The sequence below is a fragment of the Manis javanica genome, chromosome 11 (genome assembly GCF_040802235.1).
Source record: "Manis javanica isolate MJ-LG chromosome 11, MJ_LKY, whole genome shotgun sequence".
NCBI classification, from domain to species: Eukaryota; Metazoa; Chordata; class Mammalia; order Pholidota; family Manidae; genus Manis; species Manis javanica.
The window spans coordinates 63,588,117-63,602,704 of NC_133166.1; the positions used below are offsets into that span (position 1 = coordinate 63,588,117).

At 39.8% G+C, this 14,588-nt stretch overlaps 1 protein-coding gene across 6 annotated transcripts in view; it reads left to right on the plus strand.

Moving 5' to 3' along the window:
* Nucleotides 1-14,588, plus strand: part of EXT2 (exostosin glycosyltransferase 2) — a 188,009-nt gene that overhangs the window by 153,472 nt on the left and 19,949 nt on the right. Inside the window, exon 12 of one of the 6 annotated variants that reach the window (XM_036996662.2) lies at nucleotides 3,318-3,798. The exons of the other annotated variants lie outside the window; for them this stretch is intronic. Coding sequence (XP_036852557.1) covers nucleotides 3,318-3,404 — 87 coding nt within the window. The 3' untranslated portion in view covers nucleotides 3,405-3,798. Of the gene's footprint in view, nucleotides 1-3,317; nucleotides 3,799-14,588 lie in introns of those variants that run through there. 6 annotated transcript variants of the gene reach the window in all.

A 14,588-nucleotide genomic window follows, 5' to 3' on the forward strand; every position in this document is an offset into this window, starting at 1 on the left:
TGTCACTTCATGCTTTATTGCTGAGGAAACTGAGAGCAAAGAGGTTAAGTTAGTTCTCTACGGTGTTAAATGGACATTGACTCTAACCCTTAAAGGTACACCATAGCAGCTCTTGGGAGGGAAAGGCCAGACCATGTAGGAGCAGCCTTTTTTCTTCCAGTGTCTGTGGCTTGAGCACACAGACATTTGGGTTTGACCTAACAGTGAGTATCATTATTTATTTAATTGGAAAAAACTCAGGGGTCACTTGCCTGTTTAAATGGGTCCTATTTCCTGTTGGAAGGCAGACAGTTTGGGGGAAATGTTACATTCCCTCTCCAGCCTCAAAATCAGGAGCTAAAGAATGATCTTCTCTGGCCTTGCGTGTTTCTGACTTGTTTGACAAGCTCTAGTGAGCTACCAGATGTGGAAATTCTTTTCAGCCTGGGATAATTTATTTATCTGTTTATGTATTTTACCAGGAAAGTATCTATTGAGTTCTTGATACTCATTTGTGAGGAACTCCTGAGGGAACAGTAGCAGTGTATAGTGTTACTTGAATGTTTGATTTTTTTTTCATGCCTGTCTGCTTTTATTTCAGACCTAAAGAGCAGGGAAATAAAATTCAACTTGTTTCTCCTCCCCTCCCCCTCCTTAAAGATACACAGTTTAAAACATGTGGCAGAAAATGAGCCATGCAGACTTGGCGGAATATATGAACCCATGAATTTATTTTTCCTTTCATACTTTGATCTTCATTTCCAACCATAAAAATTATTAGTAGCACTTAAGTGTTGAACATTTTTCACCTGGGAGATGTGAAACACTCTGGGCTAATAACACTGGTTATAAAGTCAGTACTTCATGTGGGGATGGGAATTGACTAAAAGCAACTGTGTTGCTGGGTGCACAGAATGCTGATGCCTTTCTTTTACTGTCTGGGCATCCTGTAGGTGGGGGAGACTGGTTAGATCTCTTGAGGGTTAATAAATTAAGAGAACTGATTTGTATTATTTTGTTGACAGCTCCCTAAGGTAATGGCAAGTATATACTCAAAAGAATCATGGTAAGAGAGCAAAATATCATGGAATGCCCATGTTTTTTCAACAGTACATACAACCATCTTTGAGTGGGTTTTCCTAGTATAAGAAGAACCCAGAGGAAAGGGACCAAAGTGAGAATGAGCTTGCTCTGTGTGGTCACAGTCATAAGCAGATTGATGCAACAAGGGTGGAAGTTGTGTTTAGGTTAACAATGGAAGCTAAGGTGGTTAGGCAATTTAGAGCCAGCTATGGGGCTAATTGGCCAGCTAAAAAGTTCAAGGTGGTGAAGAGGTTTTATAGGTTTATAGAAAGCTATATGGTCAAAGCAGTCAGATCACAGGATGAATTAGAGCTGACTGAGACTGAAGGCAGGGAAAGCCAGTTAGATAGTAGTAGTGGAAAATCTAGACTTAATGTTCAAATAGATTGAAAAACCAAGGAGAAGGAAAAGACAGGCTTACCCATAGTTCAATTTTATTTGGGATGAGGGAGCTCGGCTGAGGCTCTATGTAACAGTTACATTTTCAGAAGAATTAGTAAAATATATAGTTATCTATCCAGGGAGAGTAGGAGAGATGATATAATCTGTGATTCTAAATAAACTATTCTACTTTTTCTCTTCTAACTAGAAGAGCTGAAAGGTGAAAATAACCTATCATGGAATTAGACTTCATAATAACCTCTTTTAAAATCTAGCAGATAACTGTAAAAACAAGACTACCTCTGTCTTTCTGTTGGTCCCTCTCCAAGCCTTCTGCCTGTGCAAGTGCCATAGATACTCAGTCTGAGGAACAAATAAATATCCAACAAGTCTTGGACTGGCTCTGCAGGTTGTTTCTCACAGACTTTTGGGGATGATCCTTCTGATAGAATATTAACTGCTTTCTTCCTTGGATTTAAGCCAGAACCCTAAATCTGAAGATGTACTCAGGTTCATTGGGAATCTAGGGAGGGTCTCTTCAGAAAACTTTTCCTTGAGGGGATATGGGACTGCCTAGTCTCATCCTGCCATGCGCTCTAGGGCAGGCTTACCCTTTGAGCTCACCTGTGGCTCGGTTCTTACATAGCCAAGACTAATAGAAGGGCGCATCCCTAAAGGAGGGCCAGAATGCAAGGGGGCATTTCTGCAGTGGCTAGATAATGTTGTTATTAGAGTACCTCAGCCTTTAGCAGTACCAGCACTTCAGATTTCCATCCCTGGACCTCTTGGCTAACCCAGATCCTTGAGCCTTTACAGGGTCTGACCTAGTGGGTGCCTGGGAAGATTGGGGATTCAAGTGTATGGATGATGGACTGTGGCAGGAATGCACCATGGATCCAGTCCAGGAGTTAGTCCACATGGCTGCCGGCAGTGGGATTACAGTGAGCCAGTTCCATTTTTGGCATGCACTTAAGTCAAGCTTGCCAAAGCTTTTCTGGATCAGCATTTGTGTTGGGTCTGACACTAAAGCTTTAAAAAGTAGCTAGAACTATTTTGCTAAAGTTGAGCTTTTTGAAAACTATAAATTTCTTAGGACTTGTATGCCTTCTTCATTAAGTATATGAAGAAGTACATGGCTGTAAGCTCCCTTTGAGCCTTGTATTGTATCTGAGTGAATGACAGTACCCCTCCGAGTACCTTGCCTGGGCCTGACCATAATATCAATACAGTATTGAAATTTGAAAAGCACACCTGTCTGCCTTTATCTCTGTTTTTCACTTTTCTTAAGCACAGTTGACCTTTGAACAATGAAAGGGTAAGGGACAGGGACAGCAACCCCCTGCACATTTGAAAATCTGTGTGTAACTTTTGACTCCCCCAAAACTTAACTAATACCCTACTGTTGACTGGAAGCCTTACTGATAATATAAACAGTTCACACATACTTTGTATGTTACATGTATTATACATACTTGTACCTTACAATAAACTAAGCTAAAGAGAAGAATATACTTTTTTAAATTGTCACAAAAAACTTTCCAGTATATTTATTGAGAATACCTGTGTATAAGGGACCTGCACAGTTCAGACCCATGTTGTACAAGGCCCACTGCACTTGCAGAGTAGCATAGAGACTGTTGTCCTCAGAAGAGGGAGCGGGTCAAGTGGCACATTTCTGACAGTGTCCTTGCCTGTGAGGTGTAGTCAGAGCCTCCCTCAAAGGAGACATGTGAAAACTGGGATGGGGGTCGGGCGGTGTGAGTTGTTCTTTCTTAGAGCATTACCTCGATGGGGCATTCTCCACTGTGCTTTAGGCTCCCTATTTTCATCCCGTAGGAGAACGAGATAATCTGTTAGATGTGTCCTCTCTCCAGCTTGCATTGATTTACACCTCCAAGACTCACGGGACCTGGCGGAAAATAATTCACGTGGGCCACTGCTGCTGCAGCCAGACCTGCTGAAAGAGGATCCAAAACAGCCGTCCAGGAACCCGTGGAGGCGCTGAGAGATGCCGTGGTGAGGTTTGACCTCATGAGCTCTTCTGAAGCACCCAGTTCCCATTGGAGAATAAGTCAAGCAAATATTAAGGGAAGGAAATCGAATCAGTATGCTGAACATTGAAGTAACATCTGATGTTTAAAAAGCACCCAGTTGGGAATTACAATAGAATGATACTTTTTTCTTTCTCACTGAGCAAATTAAAATAACAAGCTCAGAACTTATTTTCCCAGCCATTAATGAAACAGCAGATGCAGGCCTTGGGCCTCCCTATCCTAAAGAGGAGAAGCATGCTTCCTGCTGGCACAGCCTACCATCTGGGTGTCTCCTCCTTAGACCCCTGTCCCAAATAAGTCAGGTGAGTTGGTTTCACTGTTTTCCGTAAGTGCATCTTTTGTGCCAGGCAGTGCTGGTGAGGAATCTCCTGACCTTACCACTCCTGGCCCTGTGCGCTCCCCGCTATGCCTCAATGTCTTTTCTATCTGCAGCACTGTCAGGGCCACCTGGCTTTGTAGCTCCAGGCCTCAGGAACTAATGCTTATAATGTGGGATAGTTATTTTAAAGAGGTGTTGGTACACTTGATGGTCTAAAGAATGCATACTTTCCCTACCTCCATTCAAAAGTAGATATCTGCAGTGATAGTCCAACCTTGAAAGGATCCATATGTTTGGGAGTTATTGTTCCAAAAGCTGCCTGTTGCCTCATTGGGATTGATTACAGGCTTTGGCTGCTCCAGGAATTCAGAGCTTCAGAATTTGGCTTATGATTTGGGGATATGGGGAATTTGTCTTGCATGGGCTGCTTATCTGCCTTGATTTTGATAGAGATGCTTAAAGGAGGTTGTGGGCAGGCCTTGGCATAAGGCCAGGGGAAATGAAAGCCACAGCAGCATCCAGGCCCTGAACCTTCCCAGCAGCTTTCAGGAGGGCAGCATGTAGCTTTGTTAGGAAAGTTGTGTATTGTTCCCAAATGTGAAACTGCACCATTCTTGCCTTTTGTAAAACTCCTTGCAAAATCATGTGTTTGAGACATGGTTGGTGATTGCAGTTGAATTAAAGATAGCAATTCCATGTTTTGGAAGAATAAAAGGAAAACTTCAAGGATCCTCACCTTAGTAATGTCGTGACTGGGAAAGTGGGTCTTAAGAAAGCAAGGTGAACTAGTCTGTGTAATATTTACATCTCACCTCTTAGATGGGATTTATTTCTTGGTGCTCAAAAATTGGTACCTAGGGTTCACATTAATTGTGATTGCTGTATATTTGCTACTGTCTTTTGGCTGGTTTAGATCAAGAGTTGGCAACCTTTATTTCTAGGTTCCCAAGAAATCTTGGGTTGGGCTGAAGTTTTACGGGTTGGGGCAGAGGTCCTGATCAGATGCTGACACTGCTCTTGGAGAGGAAACGAAGGAGCTAACTTCTCACAAGCAGGGTCACTAAATACATCCACAGCATAGATCTGGGACTGGATTGAAATCCTCCCCTAATTTGGAGCAGCACATTTGGCAGGATTGTGTCTGCCTTGTTTACTACTGTGTGTTTAAACATGTGGCACATAGTGGCAGAGTGGCTCAGTAACTATTTATTGACTGAATGAATGAACTTAATGTATTTGGGCATGAATTTTTCTATATATGGTTTCTGTTAATAAAATTACAAGGAGTTACTCAAGCTTAAATGGTTCCATATTCTATATTCAATGGGAGAATCCTGGTCTTTTACTCACTGGCTTGTTGAACAGATAGAGAATAACTGTATTCATCACTTACCTGGTTAAGTACAATGGAGATCTCAATTCTCACTTTGTAATTTAACTTTCTTCTCTTAAAATGAAATCTGTGATGCTTTTCCTTTATTCTCTGCCTCCCCATCCCCAACCCATGGTAAGTAATCTTTTTTTTGTACTTTTTCCTGCATCTTTGCTGTCTTTCATCTCTAACTTTTATGCATAGATGTTAGCTTTTCTAATGATAAGCTCCTTAGTTAACAAGATAAATGCTTTATTTTTGTATTCATTCTCTGTAGTGTAAGACAGTCCGTTAAAAATAGTTGGGGGCAGCTTATTTTTGACAAAAAGTACAAATGCAGTTTGGTGGAAGAAAGCCTTTGCTAACAAATGGTGCTGTACGAATTGGACATCACAGGTAGAAATTTAATCTAGACCCTAAACCTCACACCTGATAGAAAAATGAACTGAAAATGAATCATGAGTTTAAATGTAAAGCATGAAACTACAAAACTTTCAGAAAAAACAACTTTTAAAGAGAAAATCTTCAGGATGTAGGGCTAGACAGAATTTGCTAAGTCTGGAAAAATTGTTAAATTGGACCTCACCAAAATTAAAAACTTTTGCTCTGTGAATGAAACACTCATGAAGACAATGAAAAGACAGGCTACCGACTGAGAGAAAATATTTGCAAACTACATATCCAACCAAAGACTAAGCATTTAAGATACATAAAGAACTCTCAAAATTGGACAATACAAAAAAAATCCAATCAGAAGATGGGCAAAGGACATGAAGAGACATTCCACTGAAGAGGATATACACATGGCAGACAGCCCATGAAAAGATATTCAACATCAGTAACCATTAAGGAAAAAAGTACACAGGGTCACTATGCCTTATATCTTACAACTGATTTTGAATCTGCAGTTACCTCCAAGTAAAATGTTTAATTAAAAAAAATGCTGGTAGCTCAATAAATATTTGTGAATTGAATGCATACATGAATTAATAAATAGAAATACTCAAATCTGCCAATCCCTCAACTCTATGACTTTAGCTTGCTGTTGGATTGCCTTTCTAGAACATAATGTCAGGATTAATAGTTTTATTTTTTTTATTTTGTTATCATTAATGTACAATTACTGAAGAACATTATGTTTACTAGGCTTCCCCCTTTACCAAGTCCCCCCCCATACCCCATTAGAGTCACTGTCCATCAGAGTAGTAAGATGCTGGAGAATCACTACTTGTCTTCACTGTGTTGCACAGCCATCCCCATGCCACCCTCCTACATTATACATGCTAATCGGTAATGCCCCCTTTCTTTTTCCCTGCCCTTATCCCTCCCTTCCCACCCATCCTCCCTAGTCGCTTTCCCCTTGGTAACTGTTAGTCCATTCTTGGGTTCTGTGATTCTGCTACTGTTTTGTTCCTTCAGTTTTTCTTTGTTCTTATACTCCTCAGATGAGTGAAATCATTTGGTAGTTGTCTTTCTCCACCTGGCTTATTTCACTGAGCATAATACCCTCGAGCTCCATCCATGTTGTTGCAAATAGCAGGATTTGTTTTCTTACGACCAAATAATATTCCATTGTGTATATATACCACATCTTGGAGTGGAGTCTTTAGGGTTTTTTATGTACAATATCATGTCATCTGCAAATAGTGACAGTTTAACTTCTTCTTTACCAATTTGGATTCCTTGTATTTCTTTGTTTTCTCTAATTGCCATGGCTAGGACCTCCAGTACTATGCTGAATAACAGTAGGGAGAGTGGGCATCCCTGTCTTCTTCCCGATCTCAGAGGAAAAGCTTTCAGCTTCTCGCTATTCAGTGTGATGTTGGCGGTCGGTTTTTCATATATGGCCTTTATTATGTTGAGGTACTTGGCCTGATTACCCATTTTGCTGAGAGTTTTTATCATGAATGGATGTTGAATTGTGTCGAATGCTTTTTCAGCATCTATGGAGATGATCATGTGGGTTTTTTTTTTTTTGAGAGGGCATCTCTCATATTTATTGGTCAAATGGTTGTTAACAACAATAAAATTCTGTATAGGGGGGTCCATGCTCAATCCATCTCAAGCCTAATTCTTGTCAGTCTCCAATCTTCTGAAGCATAACGAACAAGTTCTTACATGGTGAACAAATTCTTACATAGTGAATAAGTTCTTACATGGTGAACTCATCACATTCATCACAGATGTACAAGGGCATTCATCACAGAAACTTTCGGTTTTGATCACGTATTATGAATTATAAACGATCAGGTCAAATATGAATATTCGTTTGATTTTTATACTTGATTTATATGTGGATCCCACATTTCTCCCTTTATTATTATTATTATTTTTATTTTTAATAAAATGCTGAAGTGGTAGGTAGATGCAAGATAAAGGTAGAAAACATAGTTTAGTGTTGTAAGAGAGCAATTGTAGATGATCAGGTGTGTGCCTGTAGACTATGTGTTAATCCAAGCTAGACAAGGGCATTAAAACATCCACGGATGCAGATTTCTCTCAAAACTGGGGGGGTGAGGTTCTAAGCCTCACCACTGTTGATCCCCAATTTCTCACCTGATGGCCCCCCTGCGACTGTGCCTGTCTTAGGTTGTTCCTCCCTTGAGGAATCTTACCCGTCTCTGGCTAACCAGTCATCTTCCGGGGCCATACAGGGAAATGTAAACTTGGTAAGTGAGAGAGAAGCCATATTGTTTGAAAAGGTTAGCTTTTTACTTCTTTGCAGATTTATGCCCTGTGGCTTCTATGTCCAGCACTTGTCTCGAGGTATCTTTACCACCTGGAGGAATTATGATGCTCGGTAAATTCGATATGAGGCATGAATTCTATTTAAGGGTTGTAATTAGGAAGGAAGAAGAAAAGCTATAGAGGTAGCATATGGAAGAAAACATGGGAGGATTGATTATTTCTTTGCCATATCTTCTTGTAGAGTACCTTAAGCATGTATAGGTTTTAAACTACTAACTAACTTGTGCACACATATTAACATAATAGGAATACGGTGACATAAACTAAGCAAATCTATAATTACCAGCCATCTCCAGTGAAGCCAAGAAAACCAGTTAGGCACCCTAGGCATTTGTGAGAATTTGTCTATGATATGATGGATATTGTCCAACTGTACTTGAACAGTCTGAGAGAAATCAGACAAATTAAAGCAACCCATTTCTGGGATCTCTTCACATCCCATATGTTCTATTAACCGTAGATAGTCTATAGTCTTAAGATTTTGGAGTGCTACAACTTGCACCCCTCCCAACTCCTGGTTGAGTTCCAACAGTACAGATCCACTCAAATTCGTTGTCTCACTGTATGCACATGCCAGCCTAGACATCTCCCTCCTCATTCCAGTGGCAAGACCAGGAAACGGTGGGATGGACGCAGCTACAACCGCAGCATCACCCGGATCCCTGTGGAGGCTTTTTGATGATCATCCCCTGGCACGAGTCCTCCAGAGAGTGCTGATGCTGGAAGCTCCTCCTCGTATTGTATCTTAGTTCATTTTCTGGGTAGCCAAGCTAGGCCTTGATCTTCTGCATAGAAACAAACAGACCCTTTGCCCACACTTTGACATGCCCTCTATACCACTGTGTAGAACTCATTGGAGGTCAGCACACAGGAACTGCTTTTTCCTTTCTTTTCTTTTTTTTTTTATTTTTATTAAGAGAAAGGAATATTATCAGAAAAGAGTACCTCCATAGCCGATCATCTGACACCCTTTAAGTGATCAAAATTAAGGATATTTAAAGCATGCATTAATCTTTGATTTACCAATAGTTTTATCCTATCAAGGAGTAATCCCCCTTTTCTTTCTTTCTTTCTTTCCTTTTTTTTTAAATCTTTAATCTACACTTACATGAAGAATACTATGTTTACTATGCTCTCCCCTATATCAAGTCCCCCCTAAAAACCACATTACAGTCACTGTCTATCAGCATAGCAAAATGTTGTAGAATCACTACTTGTCCTCTCTGTGTTGTACAGCCCTCCCTCCCCTTTCTCCCACCCCCCCCATGCATGCTAATCTTAATACCCCCTTTTTCTCTCCCCCCTTATCCCTCCCTGCCCACCCACCCTCCCCTGTTCCTTTCCCTTTGGTACCTGTTAGTCCATTTTTGGATTCTGTAATTCCCCTGCTGTTTTGTTCCTTCAGTTTTTCCTTTGTTCTTATACTCCTCAGATGAGTGAAATCATTTGGTATTTCTCTTTCTCCACATGGCTTATTTCACGGAGCATAATACTCTCCAGCTCCATCCATGTTGCTGCAAATGGTAGGATTTTCCCTCTTCTTATGGCTGAGTAGTATTCCATTGTGTATATGTACCACATCTTCTTTATCCATTCATCTACCGATGGACATTTAGGTTGCTTCCAATTTTTGGCTATTGTAAATAGTGCTGCAATAAACATAGGGGTACGTCTGTCTTTCTCAAACTTGATTGCTGCGTTCTTTGGGTAAATTCCTAGGAGTGGAATTCCTGGGTCAAATGGTAGGTCTGTTTTGAGCATTTTGATGAACCTCCATACTGCTTTCCACAATGGTTGAACTAATTTACATTCCCACCAGCAGTGTAGGAGGGTTCCCCTTTCTCCACAGCCTCGCCAACATTTGTTGTTGTTTGTCTTTTGGATGGCAGCCATCCTTACTGGTGTGAGGCGATACCTCATTGTAGTTTTAATTTGCATTTCTCTGATAATTAGCAATGTGGAGCATCTTTTCATGTGTCTGTTGGCCATCTGTATTTCCTTTTTAGAGAACTGTCTGTTCAGCTCCTCTGCCCATTTTTTAATTGGGTTATTTATTTTTTGTTTGTTGAGGCGTGTGAGCTCTTTATATATTCTGGACGTTAAGCCTTTATTGGATCTGTCATTTTCGAATATATTCTCCCATACTGTAGGGTTCCTTTTTGTTCTATTGATGGTGTCCTTCGCTGTACAGAAGCTTTTCAGCTTAATGTAGTTCCACTTGCTCATTTTTGCTGTTGTTTTCCTTGCCCGGGGAGATATGTTCAAGAAGAGGTCACTCATGTTTATGTCTAAGAGGTTTTTGCCTATGTTTTTTTCCAAGAGTTTAATGGTTTCATGACTTACATTCAGGTCTTTGATCCATTTTGAGTTTACCTTTGTATATGGGGTTAGACAATGGTCCAGTTTCATTCTGCTACATGTAGCTGTCCAGTTTTGCCAGCACCATCTGTTGAAGAGACCGTCATTTTGCCATTGTATGTCCATGGCTCCTTTATCAAATATTAATTGACCATATATGTTTGGGTTAATTTCTGGAGTCTCTAATCTGTTCCACTGGTCTGTGGCTCTGTTCTTGTGCCAGTACCAAATTGTCTTGATTACTATGGCTTTTTAGTAGAGCCTGAAGTTGGGGAGTGAGATCCCCCCTACTTTATTCTTCTTCTTCAGGATTGCTTTGGCTATTCGGGGTCTTTGGTATTTCCATATGAATTTTTGAATTATTTGTTCCAATTCATTGAAGAATGTTGCTGGTAATTTGAGAGGGATTGCATCAAATCTGTATATTGCTTTGGGCAGGATGGCCATTTTGATGATATTAATTCTTCCTAGCCATGAGCATGGGATGAGTTTCCATTTGTTAGTGTCCCCTTTAATTTCTCTTAAGAGTGACTTGTAGTTTTCAGGGTATAGGTCTTTCACTTCTTTGGTTAGGTTTATTCCTAGGTATTTTATTCTTTTTGATGCAATGGTGAATGGAATTGTTTTCCTGATTTCTCTTAGTGTATAGGAAAGCTACAGATTTCTGTGTGTTAATTTTGTATCCTGCAACTTTGCTGTATTCCGATATCAGTTCTAGTAGTTTTGGAGTGGAGTCTTTAGGGTTTTTTATGTACAGTATCATATCATCTGCAAATAGTGACAGTTTAACTTCTTCTTTACCAACCTGGATTCCTTGTATTTCTTTGTTTTGTCTGATTGCCGTGGCTAGGACCTCCAGTACTATGTTAAATAACAGTGGGGAGAGTGGGCATCCCTGTCTTGTTCCCGATCTCAGAGGAAATGCTTTCAGCTTCTCGCTGTTCAGTATAATGCTGGCTGTGGGTTTATCATATATGGCCTTTATTATGTTGAGGTATTTGCCCTCTATACCCATTTTGTTGAGAGTTTTTATCATGAATGGATGTTGAATTTTGTCAAATGCTTTTTCAGCATCTATGGAGATGATCATGTGGTTTTTGTCCTTCTTTTTGTTTATGGAGTGGATGAGGTTGATGGATTTTCGAATGTTGTACCATCCTTGCATCCCTGGGATGAATCCCACTTGGTCATGGTGTATGATCATTTTGATGTATTTTTGAATTCGGTTTGGTAATATTTTGTTGAGTATTTTTGCATCTACGTTCATCAGGGATATTGGTCTGTAATTTTCTTTCTTGGTGGTGTCTTTGCCTGGTTTTGGTATTAGCGTGATGTTGGCTTCATAGAATGAGTTTGGGAGTATTCCCTCCTCTTCTATTTTTTGGAAAACTTTAAGGAGAATGGGTATTATGTCTTCTCTGTATGTCTGATAAAACTCCGAGGTAAATTCATCTGGCCCAGGGGTTTTGTTCCTGGGTAGTTTTTTGATGACTTTCAATTTCTTTGCTGGTAATTGGTTTGTTTAGATTTTCTGTTTCTTCCTTGGTCAGTCTTGGAAGGTTGTATTTTTCTAAGAAGTTGTCCATTTCTTCTAGGTTTTCCAGCTTGTTAGCATATAGGTTTTCATAGTATTCTCTAGTAATTCTTTGTATTTCTGTGGGGTTCGTCATGATTTTTTCTTTCTCGTTTCTGATTCTGTTGATGTGTGTTGATTCTCTTTTTCTCTTAATAAGTCTGGCTAGAGGCTTCTCTATTTTGTTTATTTTCTCAAAGAACCAGCTCTTGATTTCATTCATTTTTGCTATTGTTTTATTCTTCTCAATTTTGTTTGTTTCTTCTCTGCTCTTTATTATGTCCCTCCTTCTTCTGACTTTAGGCCTCATTTGTTCTTCTTTTTCCAATTTCAATAATTGTAACATTAGACTATTCATTTGGGATTGTTCTTCCTTCTTTTAAGTATGTGTGGATTTCTATATACTTTCCTCTTAAGACTGCTTTCGCTGCGTCCCACAGAAGTTGGGGCTTTGTGTTGTTGTTGTTGTTATTTGTTTCCATATATTGCTTGATCTCCATTTTAATTTGGTCATTGATCCATTGATTAATTAGGAGCATGTTGTTAAGCCTCCATGTGTTTGTGGGCTTTTTTGCTTTCTTTGTACAATTTAGTTCTAGTTTTATTCCTTTGTGGTCTGAAAAGTTGATTGGTAGAATTTCTGTCTTTTTGAATTTATTGAGGCTCTTTTTGTGGCCTAGTATTTTTTCTATTCTGAAGAATGTTCCATGTGCACTTGAGAAGAATGTGTATCGTGTTGTTTTTGGATGTAGAGTTCTATAGATGTCTATAGGTCCATCTCTTCTAGTGTGTTGTTCAGTGCCTGTGTGTCCTTACTTATTTTTCTGTCTGGTGGATATATCCTTTGGAGTGAGTGGTGTGTTGAAGTCTCCTAAAATGAATGCATTGCATTCTATTTCCTCCTTTAGTTCTGGTCAAATTTGTTTCACATATGCTGGTGCTCCTGTGTTGGGTGCATATATATTTATAATGGTTATATCCTCTTGTTGGACTGACCCCTTTATCATTATGTAATGTCCTTCTTTATCTCTTGTTACTTTGTTTGTTTTGAAGTCTATTTTGTCTGATACTAGTACTGGAACACCTACTTTTTTCTCCCTGTTGTTTGCATGGAATATCTTTTTCCATCCCTTGACTTTAAGTCTGAGCATGTCTTTGGGTTTGAGGTGGGTCTCTTGTAAGCAGCATATAGATGGGTCTTGCTTTTTTATCCATTCTATTACTCTGTGTCTTTTGATTGGTGCATTCAGTCCATTTACATTTAGGCTGATTATTGAAAGATATATACTTATTGCCATTGCAGTCTTTAGATTCGTGGTTACCAAAGGTTCAAAGTTAGCTTCTTTAGTATCTTGGCTGCCTAAGTTAACTCATTTATTGAGCTATTATAGACACAGTCTGGTGATTCTTTTTTTCTCTCCCTTCTTATTCCTCCTCCTCCATTCTTTATATGTTGGGTGTTTTATTCTGTGCTCTTTTGAGTTTCCTTTAACTGATTTTGTGAGTAGTTTATTTTATTTTTTGCCTTTAGTTCGTATTTGGTTGATCTTCTTTCTTTCATGTGATTTTATTTTCTCTGGTGACATTTATTTAGCCTTAGGAGTGCTTACATCTAGAGCAGTCCCTCTAAATGCCCTGTAGAGGTGGTTTGTGGGAGGCAAATACCCTTAACTCTTGTTTGTCTGGGAATTGTTTAATCCCTCCTTCATATTTAAATGATAATCATGCTGTATACAGTATTCTTTGTTCAAGGCCCTTCTGTTTCATTACATTAAATATATCATGCCATTCTCTTCTGTCCTGTAAGGTTTCTGTTGAGAAGTCTGATGCTAGTCCAATGGGTTTTCCTTTGTAGGTGACCTTTTTCCTCCTCTAGCTGCCTTTAAAACTCTGTCCTTGTCCTTGATCTTTGCCATTTTAATTATTATGTGTCTTGGTGTTGTCCTCCTTGCATCCCTTCTGTTGGGAGTTCTGTGTACTTCCATGGTCTGAACAATTATTTCCTCTCCCAGTTTGGGGAAGTTTTCAGCAATTATTTCTTCAAGTATATTTTCTATTCCTTCTTCTCTTTCTTCTTCTTCTGGTACCTCTATAATGCGGATATTGTTCCTTTGGATTGGTCACACAGTTCTCTTAATATTGATTCATTCCTGGAGATCCTTTTATCTCTCTCTGTGTCAGCTTCTATGCGTTCCTGTTCTCTGGTTTCTATTCCATCAATAGCCTCTTGCATCTTATCCATTCTGCTTAAAAATCCTTCCAGAGTTGTTTCATTTCTGTAATCTCCTTCCGGACGTCATCCCTTAGCTCTTGTATATTTCTCTGCAGCTCCGTCAGCATGGTTATGACCTTTACTTTGAATTCTTTTTCAGGGAGATTGGTTAGGTCTATCTCCCCAAGTTCCTTCTCAGGGGAGGATGTCTAGTTTAGTCTGGTCTGTATCAAATTCTTCTGCCTTTTCATTGCGATAGAGGTAGTTGTGGGGAGCTGGCATGTGTGTTAGCTGGGAGAACATCCCTTCTTGCTGGTTTATGGCCTTCCTCTCTTGGGAGAATGGTGACCCCTAGCGGCTTGTACTGGGCAGCTGTGCGAGATGGGGTTTCTAATTCTTGCCCAGCCACTGGAAGAAACTCTGCCCTGCTGCTGTGGGCATGGCCAGCCTCAGGCTGCTGCTCCACTATGGTGGAGCGGTGTTGGAGGGGAAATGGGTGGGAGGCTATT